Here is a 22,792-nt window from a genome sequence, read left to right on the forward strand (position 1 = left end):
AGCATGAGGTGCATCCTGGAATGTTTTTTTTAAAAGGAGTTTGCTGGACACTTTACTTCCTCCATCGTGTGTTCCAACTCATTCATTAAGAAAAATAAAGAAATTCCTATTTATGCACAATTTATGTGTCCACAAAACAAATTTTAAGGATTTAGGTTTTTAACATCATAAGAAAAAAAATCAGTCTGTCCAAACTTTCCACTGGCAGTGTGTAAACGATTTTTTCCATAAAAAAAAACTGCATGTAAATGTCACACTTTTCAGGAAAGTTTGACCTGCCAGGGGAAAAATGCGATGATCCATCTAAGTGGCTGTGGTATTCAGCTGGTGTCTAAAAAGGGCCGTCTCTCACACACACCTGCCCTCCATCTGTTACCGACACATGCTGAGGAGCCTGGTCACATGACGCTCTCCTCTTCCTCCTCCATACAGGATCAGGGTAGAGCTCCTGTTCAGCCCTCAGAGCAAGAGAAAGAGGCTGAGAATCTCCCCCCGAGACGCCCTCTGAAACTTGCCCAGCTAGAGCGCCCCCTAAAGGTGAGAGAGGCACAGTTGCAGAAGATCAGAAGTGCTCAGGAGGCCAAAGCGGCATGTTGTAATTCATTGGGGGCGTATCCAAGAAAAGCAAAGGCTTGTTGGCAGGACGACCCGGCTAAATCACCAGAGCACTCCCTGCTGAGTACCATCACAGAGCCCCACAAACAACTGCAACCTGTCAATCAAGTCAAGCTTGGTTCTGATAGGCCAGCGGGGAAGGAGGCGGGGCGAGGGGAAGGTAATCTGTCAGTTCGCTCGGCACAGGCTCCCGAGAACTTCTGCGAATCAGAGCACGGCAACAGCCAACCCAGGATGCAGATAAGAGGTGTCTAAGGCTGCGAAGGACACAGCGGTTAGAGGAGGATCAGAGCAAATCCAGCTCCTCAACAGGTGAAGAGAGCAAACAGGCCTCAGCCGGCCCGGGGCAAGGGTCAGCGCGCCGACGACAAGGCCATCAGAGATGCCAGCCGTGTGCTGCAAAGGGCATCATGGAGGAACCTGTGGGAACCTGGGATTCGTGAGATGGAGGCAGTGGGTAAAGTTGGGAGAAGGATGGCTGTTAATGACATTCAGGAAGCCGTGCTCTGACTCTTTGACCCGAAGAGGAAGTGCAACACGTGGTGTTGGGGTTAAAGACTTGAACATGGCAAAACAGCCATGTCGACAAAGGACTTTCCCTCTTGGGTTTACATCTGAAAACAGCTCAGTAATGTAGAAAACAGCACAACATTCCTGATCCTGATTTCTGATCCAAATATTTATGTATAAGTATAAATGAGAGATTATTTACAGTGAGTCAGTCATGATTATCGCAAAATAAACCCAGACAGGGTGATCAGGACTTGGACATGAAAGTTATTACACTACTACACTACTTACTCAGTAAATGATAATAATACAAATGTCTGTGTGATGTCGTGTGTATATATATATATATATATATATATATATATATATATATATATATGTTAGATGCTATTAATCAATTTGACAGCAGTAATATATGCATTTTAATTAGATACTGCCTAATTTGCATATTTGAACGTAACATTGCAGAAAAGTTGTAATATACAATTTTATGTATTAACTAGGGAAATATGATAATATTTAATAATTAGGGTATAATAATAAATAACCCAAAATTACTCACCTGTGGTGTCTTGCTTTAAAATGTTAATTTATGCAGCCAATGAAAATTTCAATGATCACTGTTTTTCTTTTCATATTTACATAAATCAATAAAATGTTGCTGTGTCAAACACAATCTGAGATTAATAAATAAATAAATAAATCTGTCTTTCAGGGGACAGTGCTAAATGTGCAAATGTGTGACAGTGGCTTTCAAAGAATGTCATTTCAGCACTATATTGCTAGCTCTAAAATGACACTGTAAAACACTAGCTCATCATTATTATTGTGATGGATTATGGGATATGAGTACTCTTTATTGTTAATTATACAATTTTTAACACGTTTATCCTATTCAATGTTGCTGTTTACACTGAGTGTGATTAACATTGTAGTAGTAGTAGTTGAAGTAGTTTTTTAAAGTCCCCCCTGTGGTGAAAATCCAGTTTTAAATGTTACACGTCTTTGGTTGTTTTTAATGTGCTTTAAGACAAAACATGTGCAAAATCATAAGTCAACACCATTGCTGAGTATTTCCTCATTAAAACTGCAGTGAACCAAAGACAGTCTCAAAATCGTGGTTTGAAACTCTCTGACGTTGCAAACTACCTTGTAATCAATCATGTCAAAGTCTCGGCGGGCTTTAGCATGTCATTAACAGCGAACTAGCAAGGGGTTCCAGGTTATCCAGATAACCTACATTTTTCTGTTGATATGAAAAATCGATGTAGATTTAGCAATATATCAGGTGTTCTGAGTTGTTCAAAGCGTTTCTGATGATTGTTAGAAGGCAGATGCCTGACGCTGAGATGGCAAACGGAAACATGGTTTGTGTAACATTAGCAAGACATTATTAGCTGTTGATAACATAGACAAGCAAAAGGCTAATTATATTAATTACCGATGTTGTAAAGAGCGATACCGTTGTGGAGGGTTAACCTCAGTAAGGTAGCCGAGTGAATCTGAGATAGGCCTACCCGTCCCCTCGCTGCACACTGTAGCGCGGTGAGTATCGGGTTACCAAGCATGCGCAAAGAATGATGTATCGTCTGTTTATTATACGCACGTGCGCCGTACTGACTGCTATTAATTGTGCATGTACATGTTCATGTAAATCAAATTTTGGATGTTGTTAGCGTTTGTTCGAAAGCAATGGATTTGATGGCAGTAAGTTAACAAGCATTATGCATCAATAAGCATTGTGTGTGTGTGTGTGTGTATGTGTGTGTGTGTGTGTGTGTGCGCGCGCGCGCGTGTGTGTGTGTGCTTTTTTGAGTTGGCATGCATAATATGGGATACAGAGATTGACAATGTACTGTATGTAGTTGGTTTAACTTCAAACTACTTTATCGGCATAAATGTTTTATAATATATAATATACAAAAATAAACAAGAACTATCATAGAGGAATGATCAAAATAAGAAATATATAAGGTGCCATTAATGCTTACAGTAATTTTGTTATATACACAGTGAAGTGCAACAGAATATGAAAAGAAACTTTAAATAAAATATTGTACAGTACTCATGTAATTCCTCATAAGTTTACCAGGCATAGTTAAAACTATGGATATGCGCTGTAGGCTACTCCTTTTTGTTGCTTTCATTTTTACTTTATTTTTTTTTATTTTTTATACTTTAACATTTTATTAAGCTCAAGCTGTAATAATTTTTTACCATAATGAAATCTTGGTAACACTTTGCAATACGGGTGCACTAATAAGCATTAATTCATACTTAACTAATGCACAGATAATCATGAGTTAATGTATGACTCATGAAGAACTAAACCATTAATTAATTATTACTGCATCAGCAACTAATAAAGAGTCTATATGATTAATAGATTAAGTAATAAATGAATTGCTATTAATTAAACGTGTCATCATGTATTAATTCCTTAACAACATATTTTTTTAACTAATAGTGTAAATTAATGTGTTAATTACCACAATTAGTCAACACTATGCACTTCAACTTCCAGTTGTCTGCTTTAATTAATCATTAGCTAATGATACATGACTATTAACTAATTGTTAAGTAATATGTCATTATGGTTATGGGTTTTGTCATCCCCACTAAAGGTCTGTGGGGCAGTTGCACATGCAGTGAGTGTAATGTCAGAGAGTGTTTGAAGGATGGGTAAGTTGGGCCGCACACAAATATCAGCACACCAGAATCTGAAATACCGACGCTGTTACACCGTGTTTAAACTGGACGAGACCATTACAGCTGTCTACACTGGACATGACAGACCATTGCAAGTCCATTTGTCCTTCATAACAGAAGTAGCGCAAGAGCTCGGAGTACGTCAGAAATAGAGTAAGGCATCAGTTTACTGTCGGGGTTTTGTTGTGTCGTGTAGCATTGTGTCGCATCCAGTGTTGTATCACTGATTATAATGGGTTCTAGTGTCTTTGACTGGTCTAGACACAGTGTTATGAAATAGCAGAGCTTGGCCGCATGTTCTCAGTGTTCTTCCTTTAAATCCTAGAGCTCAAGCTTAACCTGACACACTCCTGTGCCATGAACTGTTGGATGCGGTGGTTCATCTGGCACAGTGAATCCCGGTTGTAAAAGGCGGGAAATTGAAATCCATATTGTGGATGTCAAAACCAAAATTACATATTACTTAACAATTAGTTAATAGTCATGTGCCTCAACAAGTAAAGTCATAACATAATGATAGATTTGCAAATCATTAGCTAATGATTAATTAAAGCAGACAACTGGAAGTTGAAGTGCATAGTGTTGACTAATTGTGGTAATTAACACATTAATTTACACTATTAGTTAATAAAATATGTTATTAAGGAATTAATACATGATGACACGTTTAATTAATAGCAATTCATGTATTACTTAATATATTAATCATATAGACTCTTTATTAGTGCTGATGCAGTAATAATTAATTAATGGTTTAGTTCTTCATGAGTCATACATTAACTCATGATTATCTGTGCATTAGTTAAGTATGAATTAATGCATATTAGTGCACCCGTATTGTAAAGTGTTACCGAAATCTTCATAACAGTAACAGATCTGAATGACCTTTATAACCCTACATGTCTCCTCACTTGAGTTCAAAGAACCTACAAACTTCACTTCCTGTCACTTTTGTAGATCTGCATCTGTGCCAAACCATCAGTTGTCCTCCGCACTTTGCCCTGCGCTAAAGTTAGTGCGACCTCCAGCGAGACCCCTTACACAAAGGTAGAGGATGGACATGGATCTTGTTTCTTTTCAACAAGATGAAGCACGAGCAGTTACTTCCAGCACGTTTTTACTGGTGAATTGCTGTGTGGCTCGGTTGTTGATGTGTTTTACTGTCCATAACGATGGGATTTAGGGAGTTTGGAAAGTGCATGTTTGAAAGATTTCGTGAGTGCCCGATGCCTGTGAAAGTACTCTGTGGTAAGATGTCCAGATGAGACATGAAAAGTAAGACAGGAGGAGAAGGGAAAGGGAGAGAAAGCAGGGGTCTTCAGAGACACGCCGTGCACACAGGATATCTGGCATGTTCAGCCTCAAAGAACAAGACGATCTGACAGGAAAAACAGCAGGAAGGTCGGTAACACTACAATCTTTTAAAGTAAAAAAAGTCATTTTTAATTGGGTTTCCTCTGAGAGATTAACTCCACTAATACTTTGACATTACGATACTGCTAATGTTTAAAGGGATTAAAAATCGATCCATCCATCCATCTTTAACTTGTAGGTCACACTACCCCATCAAAGCCTAAACAGGTCTTTTCACACTGTGTTTAAAGGAATAGTTCACTCAAAAATGAAAATTCTGTCATCATTTGCTCCCTCAAGTTGTCCCAAACCTGTATGAATTTCTTTCTTCTTCTGAACACAGAAGAAGATATTTTGAAGAATGTGGGTAACAGTTTATGGGCCCCATTGACTTTCATAGTATGGGGCTAAAAATACTATGGAAGTCAACGGGGAATTTTTCCTTTTCCTGTCATTCCAATTCAACTTCCTGTGTGTTTGGCCAATTAATTTGACTATTTTCCTTAACTCAAAAGTGGCCAATTCTTAAATTCTAAATGTTGCACAACCCTGTAGCATTTACACTAGAAAAGAGCCACTTTCAAATCTGTGTTTCAATTAAAATGACATTCTCTCATTTGACACACTACTTCATCGAGTGAACTCTCACTATAGACACAAACCTTGTGGGTAAAAATCACCCATCAGTCCCATTGGCAACCTGTTGTAGGCTCAGCCTGGCCTGGAGGGAAGAATCAATCCTTAAAGCCATGGAGACAAGAAGAGAGAAGGAACTTGTGTGAGAGAAAAAGAAAGAGATGACGAGAAAGAAAGTGACAAAAATATCCCGGAGAGTTGCTCTATAATTGGTGCAGTCTGTCAGAGCCCTATTTTATGTGCGTGAACAGGGCAGGGCAGCCATCTCGTCCCCACTGAAACCCAACACTTAGAGGAGCAGTTCCTCATCCCTCCCACCTCCCGGCAGAGGAGAGCAGACTCCACAACACTGTGCTCCTCACTGCAGGATTACTGTGTGTGTGTGTGTTATCACACCTGTGTATGACCTTATCTGGAGCTTTATTTCTAGGAGGATGCTGCTTTTATACTTCAGGTGTCTGTGAGGTGTGTTTTTGGAGGAGGTTGAAGAATATCTTCTTGTTCCTACAGATTGACACCACAGGTAAGAGTGAAGTTTATCATTCATATCCCAAATGTATCCCATCAGCAAATAATGTTTGATTTGTGGTGTTTTGCTCTAAGATGTTTAGTCATCATGTCTTGATAGCTCAGTCTGCTCTATAACTACTGCTTCTTTATTCTTCCACTTTTGAGGGAACTTTAGTAGAAGTAAAGGCTGTTTTTAACATTTCATGAGAGTGAAGATTTCTGGTTTCTTCATCTGCAGGTTGTTCCCAGGCTGGTCGTTTAGCAGAGTTTTGGAGTTTGGCCCCTGTCGGGCCCTAGAGTGTTAGTGGAGATAGACACACTAAAAGGTTTCAGAGACTCAAACTGTGAAATGTACTTGCAGACAATACAACAATTATAAAAACTGATAGTTTTTTTTGTAAATTCTAAACTGTCCAATAATGAAATAACAGAGGTAACTGGATCAGTCAATGGCATTGGTAACCAAAAGATTGTAGTTTATATAGAGTTGTTAAACCAAAAATGATATGTTGTACTGTACATCCGTCTAATAATAAAAAGGTTGTAAGTTAGTCGATGAAAGAATGCAGGTCATGTCTAGAAGCCAAAAGATTGTATTTATTGATCTGGTAAACCCAAAAATAGTATGTTTTACAGTGTGTCTAATAACTAAAATATTGTAAATTGGTCGATGAAAGAATGCAGGTCATAGGTATAACTAAATGATTGTACAGTATGTTGCAAGGATGGTAAACAAAAGGTTTTAGGGCTGGTGATCGCAAGGTTATAGGTCGTAGGGCTGGTAATGCAAATGTTGTTTGTCATAGGACTGGTACTGTGAGTAAACAATTGTAGGCTTTCAAGCTAGTTAACAAAAGTTTTTAAGTCAAAAGGCTGGTAACCAAAATATTTTAGATTGGTGGTCTGGTTTAAAAAATTGAAAAAGAAAAAAGATGTCAAGTTTAAAGCGCCATGGCAGAGCATTCAAGTCGTCTAGTCTGTGCAACCCCTAGTAGGTGACCATGACTATTGTGCCCTTGGACATGGCACTTACCCACAGGTTTCATTTGGGACATTGACCACATGGGTCAACTGGGTGAACTGGGTGTTCCCTTCCACAACCATTTCATTTTAGTTATGAAAAGAATTTAGTTTTTTAATCTTTTTTTAACCCAGCACAAGCCCATTAGTTTTCAAATGCAACTGGTAATTTAGGCTAATAGCTTGACCAGTGGGCTGGAAAAATAAAGTGCCTTTTAAAAGTTTAGACTGCTGAACTGGCTGGAAAAATATATATATAATTTGATGTCTAAAATCTAAAAATAAATCATATTACAGTTGTTACAGGTGGCTATTGTCACAGTGTCTGGTTTGCGTTCCCTGGGTTTTCTAGAGGTTAATTCCCTGATCGTCACATTTCCTCATGTACTACATTTCCCATCATCCTGTTCTGTCACTCATCACTGATCATTACACACAGCTGTTCCCACTCACATTGTTTGCATTGGTCTATTTATACCCTGTCTGTTTCTGTGTTAGTTGTCGAGTCCTTGCTTAATGTCTGTTTGCACTTCGGAGTTTCTTGTCTGGTTTGTTTCTTGTTTTGGACTGCTTTATATGATTTTGAACCTTTGCCTGGCTGACTATGGATTTGGATTACCCCAATAAACTACTGCACTTGGACCTAACCTTTTGTGTGTGAGTCGTGACAGAAGGACTCGACCATGAATGGATCCAGCAGCACGGGGCCCAAATCTTTATTTTATTATTTTGCCATGGCGGCCCGGAGGACTGAGGAGATCATGGCCGGCCGGTTCGTGCAAGAGGCGGTACATTCTCCCGAGCCCCCTTCCATTGGACCGTCTTTTGAAGGAACCCGTCTGGCTAGGTTTTCTGGAACCCGTGGAGGTCGCAGGAGAGGAGGTGCTAGAGGTGAGCGCCGGTACCACTCTCCGCTTCGGTCCCTCCTCGACCCTGGGCTGGTGATGTCCAGCCCAGAGATCCATCCGCCGCTGAGTCCGTCAAGCCCAGAGCCTGCACATCGCCATCAGAAATGGTGGAGAACGGGGAAGACCTCCAGCCCCCCCAAGAACCCGGAGGTCGTGCCCGAGCAGCCCGCTGTTTTCCTGGAGTTCGTGCCTGAGCAGCCCGCTGTATTCCCAGAGGACCCGACTTCCAGCCCAGAGCCTTCACCGCTGGTCCCGTCCAGCCCAGCGCCCTCTCGCTCTCGGAGACGGAGGAGGAAGAGGACTTCCTGTGTCCCACAATGGCCGGAGGTCCTTCCTGAGCCTCCAGTCAGCCCAGAGGCCGTCTCCATACTCCTTGCCCTGCCGGCGCCACCCAAGCTCCTGGCCCTGCCGGCGCCGCCCAAGCTCCTGGCCCTGCCGGCGCCGCCCAAGCTCCTGGCCCTGCCGGCGCCGCCCAAGCTCCTGGCCCTGCCGGCGCCGCCCAAGCTCCTGGCCCTGCCTGCACCACCCATTCCAACCATCAAGGCCAATACTGCCCAGCCTGAGCCGGTGTCTGTTCCTGTGCCTGAGCCGGTGTCTGTTCCTGAGCCAGGGTCTGTTCCTGTTCCACCGCCCTGGCCGCCCGAAGGGAATTCACCGCCCTGGCCGCCCGAAGGGACTTCACCGCCCTGGCCGCCCGAAGGGACTTCACCGCCCTGGCCGCCCGAAGGGTCTTCACCGCCCTGGCCGCCCGAAGGGTCTTCACCGCCCTGGCCGCCCGAAGGGTCTTCACCGCCCTGGCCGCCCGAAGGGTCTTCACCGCCCTGGCCGCCCGAAGGGTCTTCACCGCCCTGGCCGCCCGAAGGGTCTTCACCGCCCTGGCCGCCCGAAGGGTCTTCACCGCCCTGGCCGCCCGAAGGGTCTTCACCGCCCTGGCCGCCCGAAGGGTCTTCACCGCCCTGGCCGCCCGAAGGGTCTTCACCGCCCTGGCCGCCCGAAGGGTCTTCACCGCCCTGGCCGCCCGAAGGGTCTTCACCGCCCTGGCCGCCCGAAGGGTCTTCACCGCCCTGGCCGCCCGAAGGGTCTTCACCGCCCTGGCCGCCCGAAGGGTCTTCACCGCCCTGGCCGCCCGAAGGGTCTTCACCGCCCTGGCCGCCCGAAGGGTCTTCACCGCCCTGGCCGCCCGAAGGGTCTTCACCGCCCTGGCCGCCCGAAGGACTGTCGCCTGCTTCGCCCTGACCGCCCGAAGGACTGTCGCCTGCTTCGCCCTGACCGCCCGAAGGACTGTTGTATTCTTCGCCCTGGCCGCACGATGGACTGTCTGCTTCGCCCTGGCCGCCCGATGGACTGTCTGCTTCGCCCTGGCCGCCCAATGGACTGTCTGCTTCGCCCTGGCCGCCCAATGGACTGTCTGCTTCGCCCTGGCCGCCCAATGGACTGTCTGCTTCGCCCTGGCCGCCCGATGGACTCTCTGTTTCGCCCTGGCCGCCGGCTAAGCCGTCACCCCTTGTTCCTGTTCCCCTTCATGGACCTGGCCCCCCATCCCTCCCCCTGGTCCTCCACCATTCCACCTCCCTCCTGGACTTTTGTTTTGTTTTTTAGTGATGTCTTGTAGCGTCTGGTAGCCGCTCCGTAGAGGGGGAGTTATGTCACAGTGTCTGGTTTGCGTTCCCTGGGTTTTCTAGAGGTTAATTCCCTGATCGTCACATTTCCTCATGTACTACATTTCCCATCATCCTGTTCTGTCACTCATCACTGATCATTACACACAGCTGTTCCCACTCACATTGTTTGCATTGGTCTATTTATACCCTGTCTGTTTCTGTGTTAGTTGTCGAGTCCTTGCTTAATGTCTGTTTGCACTTCGGAGTTTCTTGTCTGGTTTGTTTCTTGTTTTGGACTGCTTTATATGATTTTGAACCTTTGCCTGGCTGACTATGGATTTGGATTACCCCAATAAACTACTGCACTTGGACCTAACCTTTTGTGTGTGAGTCGTGACAGCTATTTGTTGTCACAGACACATGAAAATGTTGTTTACTGCAAATGTATACAGTTAACGTTACTAGTTAAATTAATCCAGGATACTTTCACAGCCTCAAAGAAACATGAGAAGACCTGCTGGTCAAATGGTTGAAAGAGCTCACCATGCTGGGACATACTGTGGGCTTTTCGAACCAAAAGTAAAGAGCCAGCAAGACCTTCTGGGTCATGTGATGATAGTGCAAACCTTCATCAAGGAAAAAAAAGGGGGGAGAGGAATGAGCTATTGAAAGCAACAAAGAAAAGACACTGAATTGTGTGAGAGGAGACCTCTGACCATCAGTTCACGAGGAACATAATTGTTTTCCTATCGGTCTGACGGATCCAAAGATATGGGCAGTTTTCCATAGATGCATCAACTTTTGTACTGGAAACTTTGAACTCACTAACTCAATTGATATCATTTTTACAAGTCATCAAAGTCCCATTTGCCATTGATGAAGTTCATTCTATTGTCCTTGGTGAAGGATAGCAAGAATAGCAATTTGATGCACCTGAAATTAGGGGAATTTAGCTGGAATTGCCTGTGAGGAAAGATTGCCACATCATCAAGGCTCTGCAAACCATAATTCAATGCTTCCCAACGTTGTTCCCTCGCTCCCTGATGACAGTGTGCTCCCCGGGGTGAACTGTACTCCGCTAAAGCAGAAGAACACCCTATTTACAGCGAAACATCACTTCAGCTTAGCCAGAGGAGCATGGTTAGTCACCAGTAGTGTATAGTTTGGTGAACAGGGTAATGAATTACAGATGGACATAAAACTTTCTGGGGGTTTTTTTCTATTACCCAACCTTGTTCACTCTGGTTTCCTGATGGAGATATATAATCTTTCATTATGTGTTATTTATAATATTATGCACCCCCCCCCCCTCCCCCCCCATCCCCCAAATACTTGACCTCACATTCATGCTAGCACTTTTGCTAATGTATCTGTACAAACATTATTTCTTCACTATGTACTTAACAAATCATATTTATTATCACATTCAGGGAATACATTTTTTAAATTTGGAGCAACTATATTTCCGGAGAGGTCCTCCAATCAAATATGGATGAATCTCAATCTAATGGAGAGAGGTCACACTTCATCCCAAAATAAGATACAAAATGCATAATGAAAATGATTTTTGACACAAATTTTCTCTGCAGACATTTACTATTCATTTACCTATTATTTTGAGTGATTTTATAAGACTTTTTATGGTAACACTTTACAAAAAGGTTTAATTTGTTAACATTAGTTAATGTATTAATAAACATAAACTAACAATGAGCAATACATTTGTTACTGTATTTATTAATCTTTGTAAATATTAGTTAATAAAAATGCAGCTGTTCATTGTTTGTTCATGTCAGTTCAAAGTGCATTTACTAATGTTAACAAATACAACTTTTTATTTGTATAATGCATTAGTAAATGTTGAAATTAACATTAACCAAGATTAATTAATGCTGTAGAAGTGCAGTTCATTCTTATTTCATGATAATTAATGTTTTAAACCTTATTATAAACTGTTACCCGTTTTACTTATGTGCAATACAAAAATAATTGTAAGAAAAAAAAGTAATAATTGTATTTATATTGTACTTAAAATGGTAAAATAGTCCTGTATTCACTTGTATACCTTGTTTTTGAGCATGATGGTTCATTTTGTTATTGGCTCAAACTAAAACGGCAACTTGGAAAGTAATCAGGATTAATGTGGGCTGCACCAGTAGTACATCAGTAAGAAATGTTATGAATAGCACACGGCTAACATGAATCATACACTCCACTTCTGTTTGTAATCTATCAATATAACTCCGCTCCGAGTCAGAATGACTGATCATCTCACATTTGTTCTCATGTCTTCACAGGAGCAGCAACTTAATGATCATCACACCTTAGTGGGAATATCAGCAAACAACAGCAGAGAAGGAGATGGAGTTTCGATTCGACCTCAGGATCTCTCTGCTCCTGACCATACTGGCTCTGACTCTGTACAGAAGTGGTGTTGAAGGACAAAGGGCAGGTGAGGTCACATACTAGCCTAAATATACTGATTTCATGACCCATAATCACATCTCTGTTTAACTTTAGCTTGGTGGTTCTAATTCTGACTTTCAGTGAGTCTGTTATGTGTGCAGACTGAGGTTTCGCACCTGACAAACTAATAGCTTTGAGTTCTCTGTCAAATTCAGTCCATGTATTATCCAACCAGACCATGGTACACTGACAGAAACAAAAACCTCATAAATCTGTGGCTAAACTCTATACACACTGTCTGTAAAATTGCATGTCTTTTGTCCCAGGTTGCAAGAATGTCCACTATGATCTGGTATTCATCTTGGACACCTCTTCCAGTGTGGGCAAGGAAAACTTCGAGAAGATCCGGCAGTGGGTGGCAAACCTGGTGGAATCTTTTGACGTAGGTGCGGAGAAGACACGTGTGGCCGTGGTTCGCTACAGTGACCGTCCCACCGCCGAATTCAACCTGGGCAGGTACAAAACTCTTGAGGAGGTCAAGCGTGCCGCTGGGAACATCCGCTACCTGGGTGGGAACACCAAAACTGGAGATGCCATCAGCTTCACCACCAACAACATCTTCACGGAGAGGACAGGGGCAAGGCCTGCCGCAAAGGGTATTCAGAAAGTTGCGATCTTGCTAACGGACGGCAGGAGTCAGGATTTTGTTTTAGAGCCATCGGTTGCTGCAGCGGCTGCTGGGATCAGGTTGTTCGCCGTAGGGATTGGGGAAGCACTTAAGGAGGAGCTGGAGGAGATCGCCGCCGAGCCCAAAAGTGCTCATGTGTTCCACGTGACAGACTTTGACGCCATTGACAAGATCAGGGGCAGATTGAGGAGGAGACTCTGCGAGAGTGAGTATTGATGACTTTGACCTTAAACCACGTATGTTATTAAAAATAAAGGTTCCAAAAGGTTTTTATGCAGTGATGCTATGAAATAACCATTTTGGGTTTTTTAGAGTGAAGAACATTTAAACAAAATCTAAAGAACATTTTTCCGGTATAAAGAAACTTTTGCCCAATTAAATGGTTCCAGGGATATTAAAGGTTCTTCACAGACACATAGATGCCAGTACATTTCTTTACACGGTCAGATAGGTTAGGTGGGAGTTGACTTAATACAGAGTCAGCTTGACTGTTGACCGACGAAAAACATCAGTCATTTAATATGCTTTTGTTGGCACACATTCCCATTCACAAGAAGGTCTGTTCTGTGCCATACAAGACTTGTTGGACAGGAACTGGAAGCTCTTTGGCCAGGGCATTTATGTGGTTTCTTGCCTCGGTGAGCTCCGAGTAAAGAGGTGTAGTAAATACAGAAGACAGAAAAGCTCAGAGCTCAAGTGCTTTTCCAGATCACATTTGCTTTGCAGGCAAAGATAACCTAAAAGTACATGTGGGATAGTCTTTGGAGGCCATTACAAACAACAAGCTTGCATTAAAACTATGAATATAGATTCAAAAATACATAAACCCAAACCGTTGAGGTATGTGGCCTGGATTGACCATGCAAATGCAAATTATGTGTACACGTAGTACGTTTTTAGTGATGATGGATGCTTAGCCTTGACATTCCTCTCTAAAATTAGCATGAACGGGAGAGCGACGACACCTGGAGCTCTTCAGTTTAAAGTGGAAATCTGAGTCCGGAGTAGCACTTCCGCTTTCCAGAACTCTTGTGTAGTCAAAGCAATATAAAACGATTACATATACAGTGGTGAAGCGGTCTTTTGTTGAAGAAAGAATCATTGGGATTTGAAGAGGTTGTAACACAAGACTTTTCCAATGCCTGCTTTAAATCAGACAGCCTAGTGGGGAGATAGGGAACCATTGGACTTGGCAGGGAGATGGAGAGATAAAAAGAGAAAGAGATAAACTGATTTATTGTTAACCAAACCCTTGACCCTGCCCTGATTCCAACCAAAGGTCCTCCTCTGAATGACTACGTGACTCAGAAGTGCAAAAATATCAACTCAAACTTTGTTGTCCTATCAGAGACTATCCTTTAAGCATTTAGAGCTGCATATCAGGTCCAGTTCTGTGATTACCAAGACAATCTGGCACTAGCATTGGCATCTAAGAATACTGGTGGCTAGAAATCATGGCATCTCCAAGGTCCAAGTTATTTTTGCTCTGAAAATTACAGTCCTAATGTTTCAAGTGGAATTTGGCTTCACCGTACTGCGTTTTTACTTTTTAATCTTTGGCTTTTAATTTGTTTTATGTGAAAAGATAAAAAAACATTATCTCATCCAAGGGCACAATTAGCATTATTTTCATTTATGAAATGTGATTACCCATAATGCAGTTTTTTCTTCTTTTAGGAAAATGACATTTGACATTTGACCAATGACATTTGACACTGATGTTACAATTTACAAGTTTACTTTGTAGAGTGCTAAATATTAATATTTCTCTTACACAAACTCGAAGGCCTTTATTAACCCCCCGGAGCCATGTGGAGTTTGTTTATGATGGATGGATGCACGTGTATGGACTTATTAACAGAAACAGCCAATCACTGCCATTATATAGCTTGGAAGAGCCTGGACATTTCTTAATATAACTCTGATTTTATTCGTCTGAAAGAAGAATATCATATACACCTAGAATGGCTTGAGGTTGAGTAAATCATTGGCTAATTTTAATTTTTTGTTGAACTATCCCTTTAACTGTCATTAAAATAGTCTTACAATGCAAACAACAACATTATTTATGCATTATATAATTTCCTTTTGATAAAATGGTGAATATTACCTCCAGCTCTATGATAATACAGGAAGTGCACTGGGCCATTTTTAGCATGCTTGAAATAAATGAAAAGTGCAAAGCGTGTTTGACTAGTAGTTTCATCACTTAGTGTATCTGGGCTTTGGTTCAGGTCAGTGGTCCACCCATGACCACAGCATGCCAGATCTGTAATCAGTGATGGGACGCTGCTAAACAGAACAGAAGTGCACTGTAATATGTTGGGTGTGCTAATTTCCTCATGTTTGCTTTAGCATCTGTTGTCCCTGTTGCCTAAATCTGGTTTTGATTAGCTTAATAAGCTTAATTTCAAATAAGAGAGAAATTATTTGATTGAGCCATTCCCTTGTGTTTCAGAGTATAGTTTGCACACTTGCTGGAGGATTTAGATGTGTTAACCAGGAAGAATGCTGAACTGGAAGTGGAAATATTTTGGGTTGGACTTCTCAGAACACAATAATAGAACTGTCTCTGAATGACTAGCGCATCTGAGAAAACTTGGATGTTTCAGTTGTTGATACTGGCATTCTGAGTGGTTTTAAATGCGTGCAGTTGCAAGGGTGTTTTAGATGGTGGCTTAGTGGCTTATTAGCTTCCGTTTGAGAACTTCAAGTCTGAGCTAAAGTAAAGTTGGTAATTGTTTTACAAAGTCCTCTATATGACTCAACACTTTTTAATATGCTGCATCATTCTCTAGACTGAAATGTCAGGGACATTAATTGCGAGTTTCATTGATCAGCCGGTACCAGTTGGCCCTTTTTTAAGCATAAATAAATACATCAGCTTGTTAAATGGTTTGTCATTTGAGACTAGTATTTTATGAACAATACAGTGCAAATTGTCATGTGCATATGCATCCATTAGACATTTAACCAACAACATCTGGAAACATTTTGCAGGTGCATCATAATTTATTTTTAGTTATATTAATTTAACCAGCTGATTATCCTTAGCATATCTGATATGATTTTTTGGTGTAATCCAATCACAATATGATTTGCTCTAAGAAATAAGCAAGAAAATACATGCAGAAGTCTTTGAAAAACAATGTAGAAATGCAGTACTCAGTCCATCATTTTTGTTTCATGGCCACTCACTAAATTACAGCCTTTATGCCACAGCTGAAGGAAGTTGCCCTCGATAGAGCACAGTTAGAAATCACTCATTTAAACAATGACGCACGACTGGCTTTTGATTGCTTTGTCATTTCGCCAGTCAAAGGAAATAGGTACGTTAAAAACAACTCTTTATGGACAACCACATTTTGTTAGTTACTTTTCATTAAGCAGCATGCTAATTGTGGGGTCAATTCCCCCAAAATAAATTATGAGGTTAAAGGAACAGTTCACCTGTGAATCATTCTTTTGAGACAGATCTTATAGGCTACAGTTCAGAAAACAATTCTAAATGATTTATTTGCTGGTTCACCTCACTGACTCAGGGATTCGGTTGCTGTGATGTACTAACTAGAAATGTACTTTGGCAAATTACTCCAATACCCACTAGTTTAGTGTTCTGACATGACTTTTTGTGTTTTAGGAAAGTTGTGGACACAGGAACATGGCCTGTTTGCAGTAGCATATAAAGAGAAACCTCAAGTTATTATGCACATAAACGCCTTGAAAACGATACATGGATGTCCGCTGCACTGCAATAACTTGGCTCACATAACAAATACAACTCAAATATAGAAAGCCAGGTGCTCTTTCCCCCAACCTTTATTTATCCCCAGGTGGGCGGCTGAGGTCTTTATTTATTCGTGGTCAGGAGGGTGATGTTTGGATCAGGGCAGGGACACGCTCGGGGGTGTGGGGGTTTGGGAGAGTCACGCTGAGGACACTGTATCGGACAGAGATGTAATTGTATCAAGTGTCCCAGCCCCTGTAAAGTGGAATTCGTAGCGAAGTTGAGGCCTCTTAAACGCTACAAAGCACTTTTTATAGGAGCGTTTAAATAAAATTACAGGGTCTGATTGTACATGATTGTCAGGGACGCGATCAGCCGCTGTGGTTTGGGCGTCTGCCTGGTTCATGCCAAGAGTGTGTGCACGTATGAGAGAGAGAGAGTGAGAGAGAGAGAGAGAGAGAGAGAGAGAGAGAGAGAGAGAGAGAGAGAGAGAGAGAGAGAGAGAGAGAGAGAGAGAGAGAGAGAGAGAGAGAGAGAGAGAGAGAGAGAGAGAGAGTGAGAGAGAGAGAGAGTGAGAGAGAGAGAGAGAGAGTGAGAGAGAGAGAGAGAGAGAGAGAGAGAGAGAGAGAGATAGAGAGAGATAGAGAGAGAGAGAGAGACAGAGAGACAGAGAGACAGAGAGAGAGAGAGAGAGAGAGAGAGAGAGAGAGAGAGAGAGAGAGATAACATTTTAAGATTTAAATTTAACATTTTAAATTTAAAGATGAGACTGAAGTCCCACTTACTGTCTTTTTTCAGGTTTCTGGTGAAGCCTACATCATAGCACTTTATGATTTTACACCAGGAAACCTAAAACTTTGAGTAAAGTTTGAGCACTTTATTATATTTGTCTGGAATGGATGTCAAAAGTCACAAGCAGGATGATGACCAGAATAGTTCAGTAAAAAATAATAAAAATCCTTTGTTTACTTGCCTTCATGTTGTTCCATACTTGTTCCAAACTTCATTTATTCATTCACATGAAAGACAAAAGTAGTTTTTAAAAGATTTTTTTTGGTACACTTTAAAAAATGTTTATTTTTCTTATGTAGAAACTGCTCACATATCACATCTGTCAAGTTCGAAAAAGAAACAAAAAGCACACAAAAACCACCACAAAAGTATCATAAATTGCTAATTTAAAACTTGACAACATAATTGTATGGCTGTTTTATGAGATTTATTGGTGCTTGACAGACTTGGTTTTATATGGAAGAGGTCAATATTCATCAAAAATATATACTTTTGACAGAAAAAAGAGCATATACGGCATAAGGGTGAGTTAATAATGACATAATTTTTATTTAGCTAACAGCTACGTGTGTGTGCGCGCCTGTGTGTGTGTGTGTGTGTGTGTGTGTGTGTGTGTGTGTGTGTGTGTGTGTGTGTGTGTGTGTGTGCGTGTGTGTGCGTGCGTGATGGGAATGTATTGAATGGGAATCACATCACCTGTACATCTTTTCCTGTACTCTCTTTTCAATTAAAAGTAACGAAAAGACCAAACAAAAGCAATACGCAGTCATCCATAGTGTCAAAGCTAATATTAGCACCCTTCCTTAGCACTAGCAAGTTCCTCTCTACAAATAGCACATTCTCATCACAGATGCCATAGTAAAGCAAGTCTGCTGGTGTTACGTTTCTTCCTGTCATCACTGCTGTCACTAGCTATGCGTCGCCATTTGAAATCTGCCCGTTTGTTCAGCCTAAATTATCACCGCTGTGACGTTAGCATAGCTGCACTCCACCAAACTCTAAGCTCACTGCGACCAACTTTCCCCACTTCTATGTGCCAATGTCATAGAGTCATAAGTTATGCCACCATGTCTTCGCTGGAGGGCTTGAAAAGGATCCTCTAACAGCCTGTCTTCAAGCACAGAGAGGAAGATGGATAATATTACAGTGAAAGTCACTCTCAACTGTTCATTTTCTTCAGCTGCCAGTAAAATCATACCTCTTCAAAGAGGGCAATGTTTACTGCTCAGAAACATTATGGCATTCTTATTTAAGTATCATTCAAATGAAAAACAATTCTCCTAAAAAGCTTTAAAGGGGTCCTATTATGCTCATTTAAATGTTCATAAATTTGTTTATGGGGCCCACTCGAATATTTTTTACATTGTTTAATGTTCAAAAAATGATTATTTTTCATTGTTCCAGCACCTGTTCTCGCTGAACGCTCTGTTTGTTTACTACTGAAATGTAACACTACAGTAGTATCTTTAATTTAGGTAATTTCGAGATTTATGGTTTATGAGACTTTATCTTTGCAAACCTGACTTTGAGACGTTATTATTTTGCTTCTGAAACTCCAGAAGAGACATGTCTTATCCAGATGTCAAGCAAAAGTCTCTATTTAAACTTGTTTTCTAGCAGCAATTGAGATATTAAAGAAAACTAATTCGTTATTGTTTTTCCTATGCAAAAAAGAAGTGCCTTCATTGGAAAAAAAGATTCTTTCTATTTTCATCCTTATTATATCTGTATAACATAAAACGTTTAAATGTTAAATAATCGTGAGTGAAAAGGTTTGTCACAGGCGAACTACCACGGCAGAATGCCCGGGCAACTGGAACCAGTACAATAAAATGTCAACAGAAGAGTTTAATTTCACAATATGAATTATTGATGAAGTCTGCTCTTACTAAAAGCAGATGTTTAGAAATTTCAGGAGTGTTAATAAAGCACAGATTGCATCATATTAACCCAAACAGGACTAAAAATATTACTATTCTAGAAATAAATTGCGCTATAATCCAAGCAGCTGTGAAGAGCTGTGTGGTTCCTAAGGTCGTTTTGCCATCCAACAATATGTTCACCCATAATGTTGTGTTTCTCTCCACAGATGTTCTGTGTCCGAACATGAAAGTCCAGGCAGGCCGTTTCAGACCGAACAGCACCAGTGCTGGACAGACGGAGGTCCCAGGTAATGTGTCCATGTTCTTCCCATAGTGCTTAGGTGTTAAAAGTGTCATGAAGGGCCCTCAATTCACTGTTCGCATCTGAGGAAAAGTTCACATGGTTTCATTGATAATTATGAGACAGCAACTTCTGTCTAAATGAGGATATGAGATGCTTTCAGCTCACCTTGTTGCAGCTCTAAATGCATTTGTTATAAATTGGCTTTTTAAATAAAAATGTATTGTCTTCCATCATTTGCGACGTTAACATCTCAAAACTAGTGTTTTATGATCCTTTAATATATGTTTCATCTTCAGATGTGAGAAAACGAAAACTTCTTCCTCTCACGGTTACACAGTTACATGAAAATCACTGTATTTTATTTTCCGATTAGAGGTCAAAAATAGATGAAGAAGTGCACGGCATAATGATTCTGACATGGACTCCCAATCTTGCACTTCAGAGACTTTTTTTGTGTGGATGTAAGTATTAATACCACAAACTACAAGCCTAGTTTCTACATTTAAAGTACTTTTGGATCAGAAATAAAGCATTCTTTTCCCTGAAGGTTATGCTTTAAAACATTGCAGCGAGACATCGAGGTTTCGAAATAAGAGATCTTTTGCCCTCCTCTGTTCTAAGAAACGTTGAGTTCTTTAGTGATTACACAGATCTGGAAGGATGTTATGTTTGGGTCTTCAGGGGGTTCTGAGTTCCTCTGCGAGACTCCCACTCAAATTCATCAACCTAAAGTAAGAAACCAGACCAAAACAGAGAGAGGGAGAGAGCACTTACCTGTGCAAGAAAATGACTATACAATCTGGTGCTTTAGGGGTGTGCGGAATAGAAGGACTGATTCACTGCAGGCATATACACACACTGCTGTATGTACAAAATGGTCAAGAGAGCTGTTTTTCATAAATCTGATGAGTTTGAGTCATGTTTTAATTTCTCAAATCTCTCTTGATAAATCCAAAGAGAAGTTGTAACTCTGGAAATGATTTATGTTTCTTAGTTTGACATATTTTATATCTGCATTGATTCAAAAAAAGTAAAAAAAAAAAGTTCTAAAGTCTGAAATGTGGTCCTTTTGACTCTAATTATTCTACTTCATAATAAGGAAAAGTGCTGTCTTCGATGTTCAGCTGAAGTTTAAAGGACAAGTTTGGTATTTTACACTTAAAGCCCTGTTTTAAGATCGTTTCTGATGAAATAGAACGGTTAAGATAGAAATTTGGACAAATGCTGCCGTCCCGAGAATTTTTGGTTTCTGTGGTAGCACCCCCCCCCCCCCCACCTATACTATACTCCACTTACACAATGGTTTCATAGGGGCACTGGAACAATCATTCATAAAACGCATTCGAATTTAGTTTACAAAGACGTGAAACTCACTGAGTGGTCTGGGGTGTTCACTGATACTCACACAAAAATCACTGCAAAAGATGCTTTCCAACAGGTTTTATCGTAGTTTTTGTCCAACTCCATTGACTTGTATTGGATGTTCTGTGAGGTACGGTATTACTCCGCCGCCCCGTTTCCGGGGTTGTTTGTATTCTTTCTGTAGTCTTCCAGTCGCACTATCGTACGCTACGCTATCAAAACATTGGCAAAGGTGCATTATCGCCACCAACTGGGCTGGAGTGTCTATTATTCAAGCTCTCAACGGAAGAATATACGGGTGTGAGGCGTTTGGAAAAATAGGTCCACAGTTTTACAATGAATGGTAAAACACCTGTTGGAAAGCATCTTTTGCAGCGATTTTTGTGTGAGCATATCAGCGAGCACCCCAGACCACTCGGTGAGTTTCACGTCTTTGTAAACTAAAGTTTAATGCGTTTTATGAATGATTCTTCCAGTGCCCCTATGAAACCATTGTGGAGGTGTTGTGGGGGGGATGCTACCACAGAAACCGAAAATTCTCGGGACAGCAGCATTTGTCCAAATTTTAATATTAACCGTTCTATTTAATCAGAAACGATCTTAAAACAGAGCTTTAAGTGTAAAATACCAAACCTGTCCTTTAAGGTGTGATCTCTCCATGTCTGAACATCATTTGTGGGTCACTGAGCTTTCCTCATCGTTCCTATCATCTTCATGACGTTTGTGCTTAGATCTGTTTGGTTGCAGTTCTTTTGGATTGCACCGACTAGACTAGATCTCTCCTCCTTTGGTGGCTGTAAATGTTAATTATGGTGTCTTGCTCCTGTAATCTGCGATATTCAAGAGAACAACACAAGCTAAATCTTCAGGGAAATTCCAGGTTCACATGAGATGTCACAATTGCTCAAGCTGCCAACATCTCCATGCTGTTTCTGAAGTTTGGAACGTCAGTGTTGGCCAAAGCAAGGCCAAAATGGATACAAAATGTTGCTGACTCAAGACTGCATCTGTAAAGTAACTTTATCAATACAAAAACTAGTTTATTTGTAGCACTTGGATACTAGATAAAGCTCTGATAGAGTGTTTGACAAATGTGTAAGATGTGTTTTGAGAATTTGGAAAGTTCAAGTATACAGTAAATTGGATTTCTGAAAGCTAAATAATTCTTATTGATCATCAGTGTGTTAGAATGCATTCTGGTGCACAAACCTTTGTTTTCTTCTAAATCTGCAATGCACATTTAAATGAATGGAGTTGCCTGCATTGTGGGGTGTAAGTGCACTAACTAATTTTTATCGTTCATATAATTCAACTTTGCTTTTTACTAATGTATTAAGGCACGTTCACACCAAATAATCACCATAAAGATAACTATAACTTATAATGAAACCAACATTAGCATCCAGCATTAGTTTCTCTGCTGCCACTTTAAATGATCGAGCACTTTAATGCAGGATAGATTCTGATTGGCTGTCAATATTTTTTATCACCCATAGAAAGTGATTCCAACTAAATTGTTTCCCTGTGCTGTTATTATTGTTATAGTTGTGGTGTGGACTGCAATTCCAGGTACATGTTTTGCGCATGCGCGGCCACGGAGGAGGCCAAAGAAATTAAACAGAAAATGGGTCTCACTCTCAAAATGCGTTGTTAATAGTTTAATTTTTTTAAGCATCTTAAAAACATTGCGCTTATGCAACTAAATGCTGAGGGGACAAAACATCAAGATGTCAATTTAGCGCATGCGTCTCTGGATCAAAGACTTGGCTTTAACCACAGAGAAGTTTGT

General features: G+C 41.0%; 2 protein-coding genes across 6 annotated transcripts in view; both read left to right on the top strand.

The window, feature by feature from the left end:
* Nucleotides 1-6,130: 6,130 nt before the first annotated feature.
* col22a1 (collagen, type XXII, alpha 1) overlaps nt 6,131-22,792 on the top strand; it is a 60,531-nt gene continuing 43,869 nt past the window's right edge. For 2 of the 5 annotated variants that reach the window (XM_077194940.1, XM_077194942.1), the window contains exons 1-4: nt 6,131-6,346; nt 12,160-12,314; nt 12,595-13,161; nt 19,565-19,645. In XM_077194940.1, coding sequence (XP_077051055.1) covers nt 12,224-12,314; nt 12,595-13,161; nt 19,565-19,645 — 739 coding nt within the window. In that variant the 5' untranslated portion in view covers nt 6,131-6,346; nt 12,160-12,223. Of the gene's footprint in view, nt 6,347-7,853; nt 11,003-12,159; nt 12,315-12,594; nt 13,162-19,564; nt 19,646-22,792 lie in introns of those variants that run through there. The other 3 variants (XM_077194943.1, XM_077194944.1, XM_077194941.1) reach the window with 3 other exon arrangements.
* LOC143701572 (uncharacterized) lies at nt 7,801-10,235 on the top strand. Its single transcript, XM_077194963.1, has 2 exons — nt 7,801-9,082; nt 9,589-10,235. The coding sequence occupies exons 1-2, from the start codon at nt 8,037-8,039 to the stop codon at nt 9,752-9,754; spliced, it is 1,212 nt and encodes a 403-aa protein (XP_077051078.1). The 5' UTR covers nt 7,801-8,036; the 3' UTR covers nt 9,755-10,235.

The sequence above is a fragment of the Siphateles boraxobius genome, unplaced genomic scaffold, assembly GCF_051911475.1.
Source record: "Siphateles boraxobius isolate OS27281-9 unplaced genomic scaffold, OSU_SipBor_1 33, whole genome shotgun sequence".
Lineage (NCBI taxonomy): Eukaryota > Metazoa > Chordata > Actinopteri > Cypriniformes > Leuciscidae > Siphateles > Siphateles boraxobius.

Bases quoted from the DNA above. Each gene is read 5' to 3' on its own strand.
- LOC143701572 (XM_077194963.1), top strand. From the start codon at position 8,037: ATGAATGGATCCAGCAGCACGGGGCCCAAATCTTTATTTTATTATTTT. The intron at 9,083-9,588 runs CTGGCCGCCCGA...TGTCTGCTTCGC, and splicing joins CCCGAAGGGTCTTCACCGCC to CCTGGCCGCCCGATGGACTG.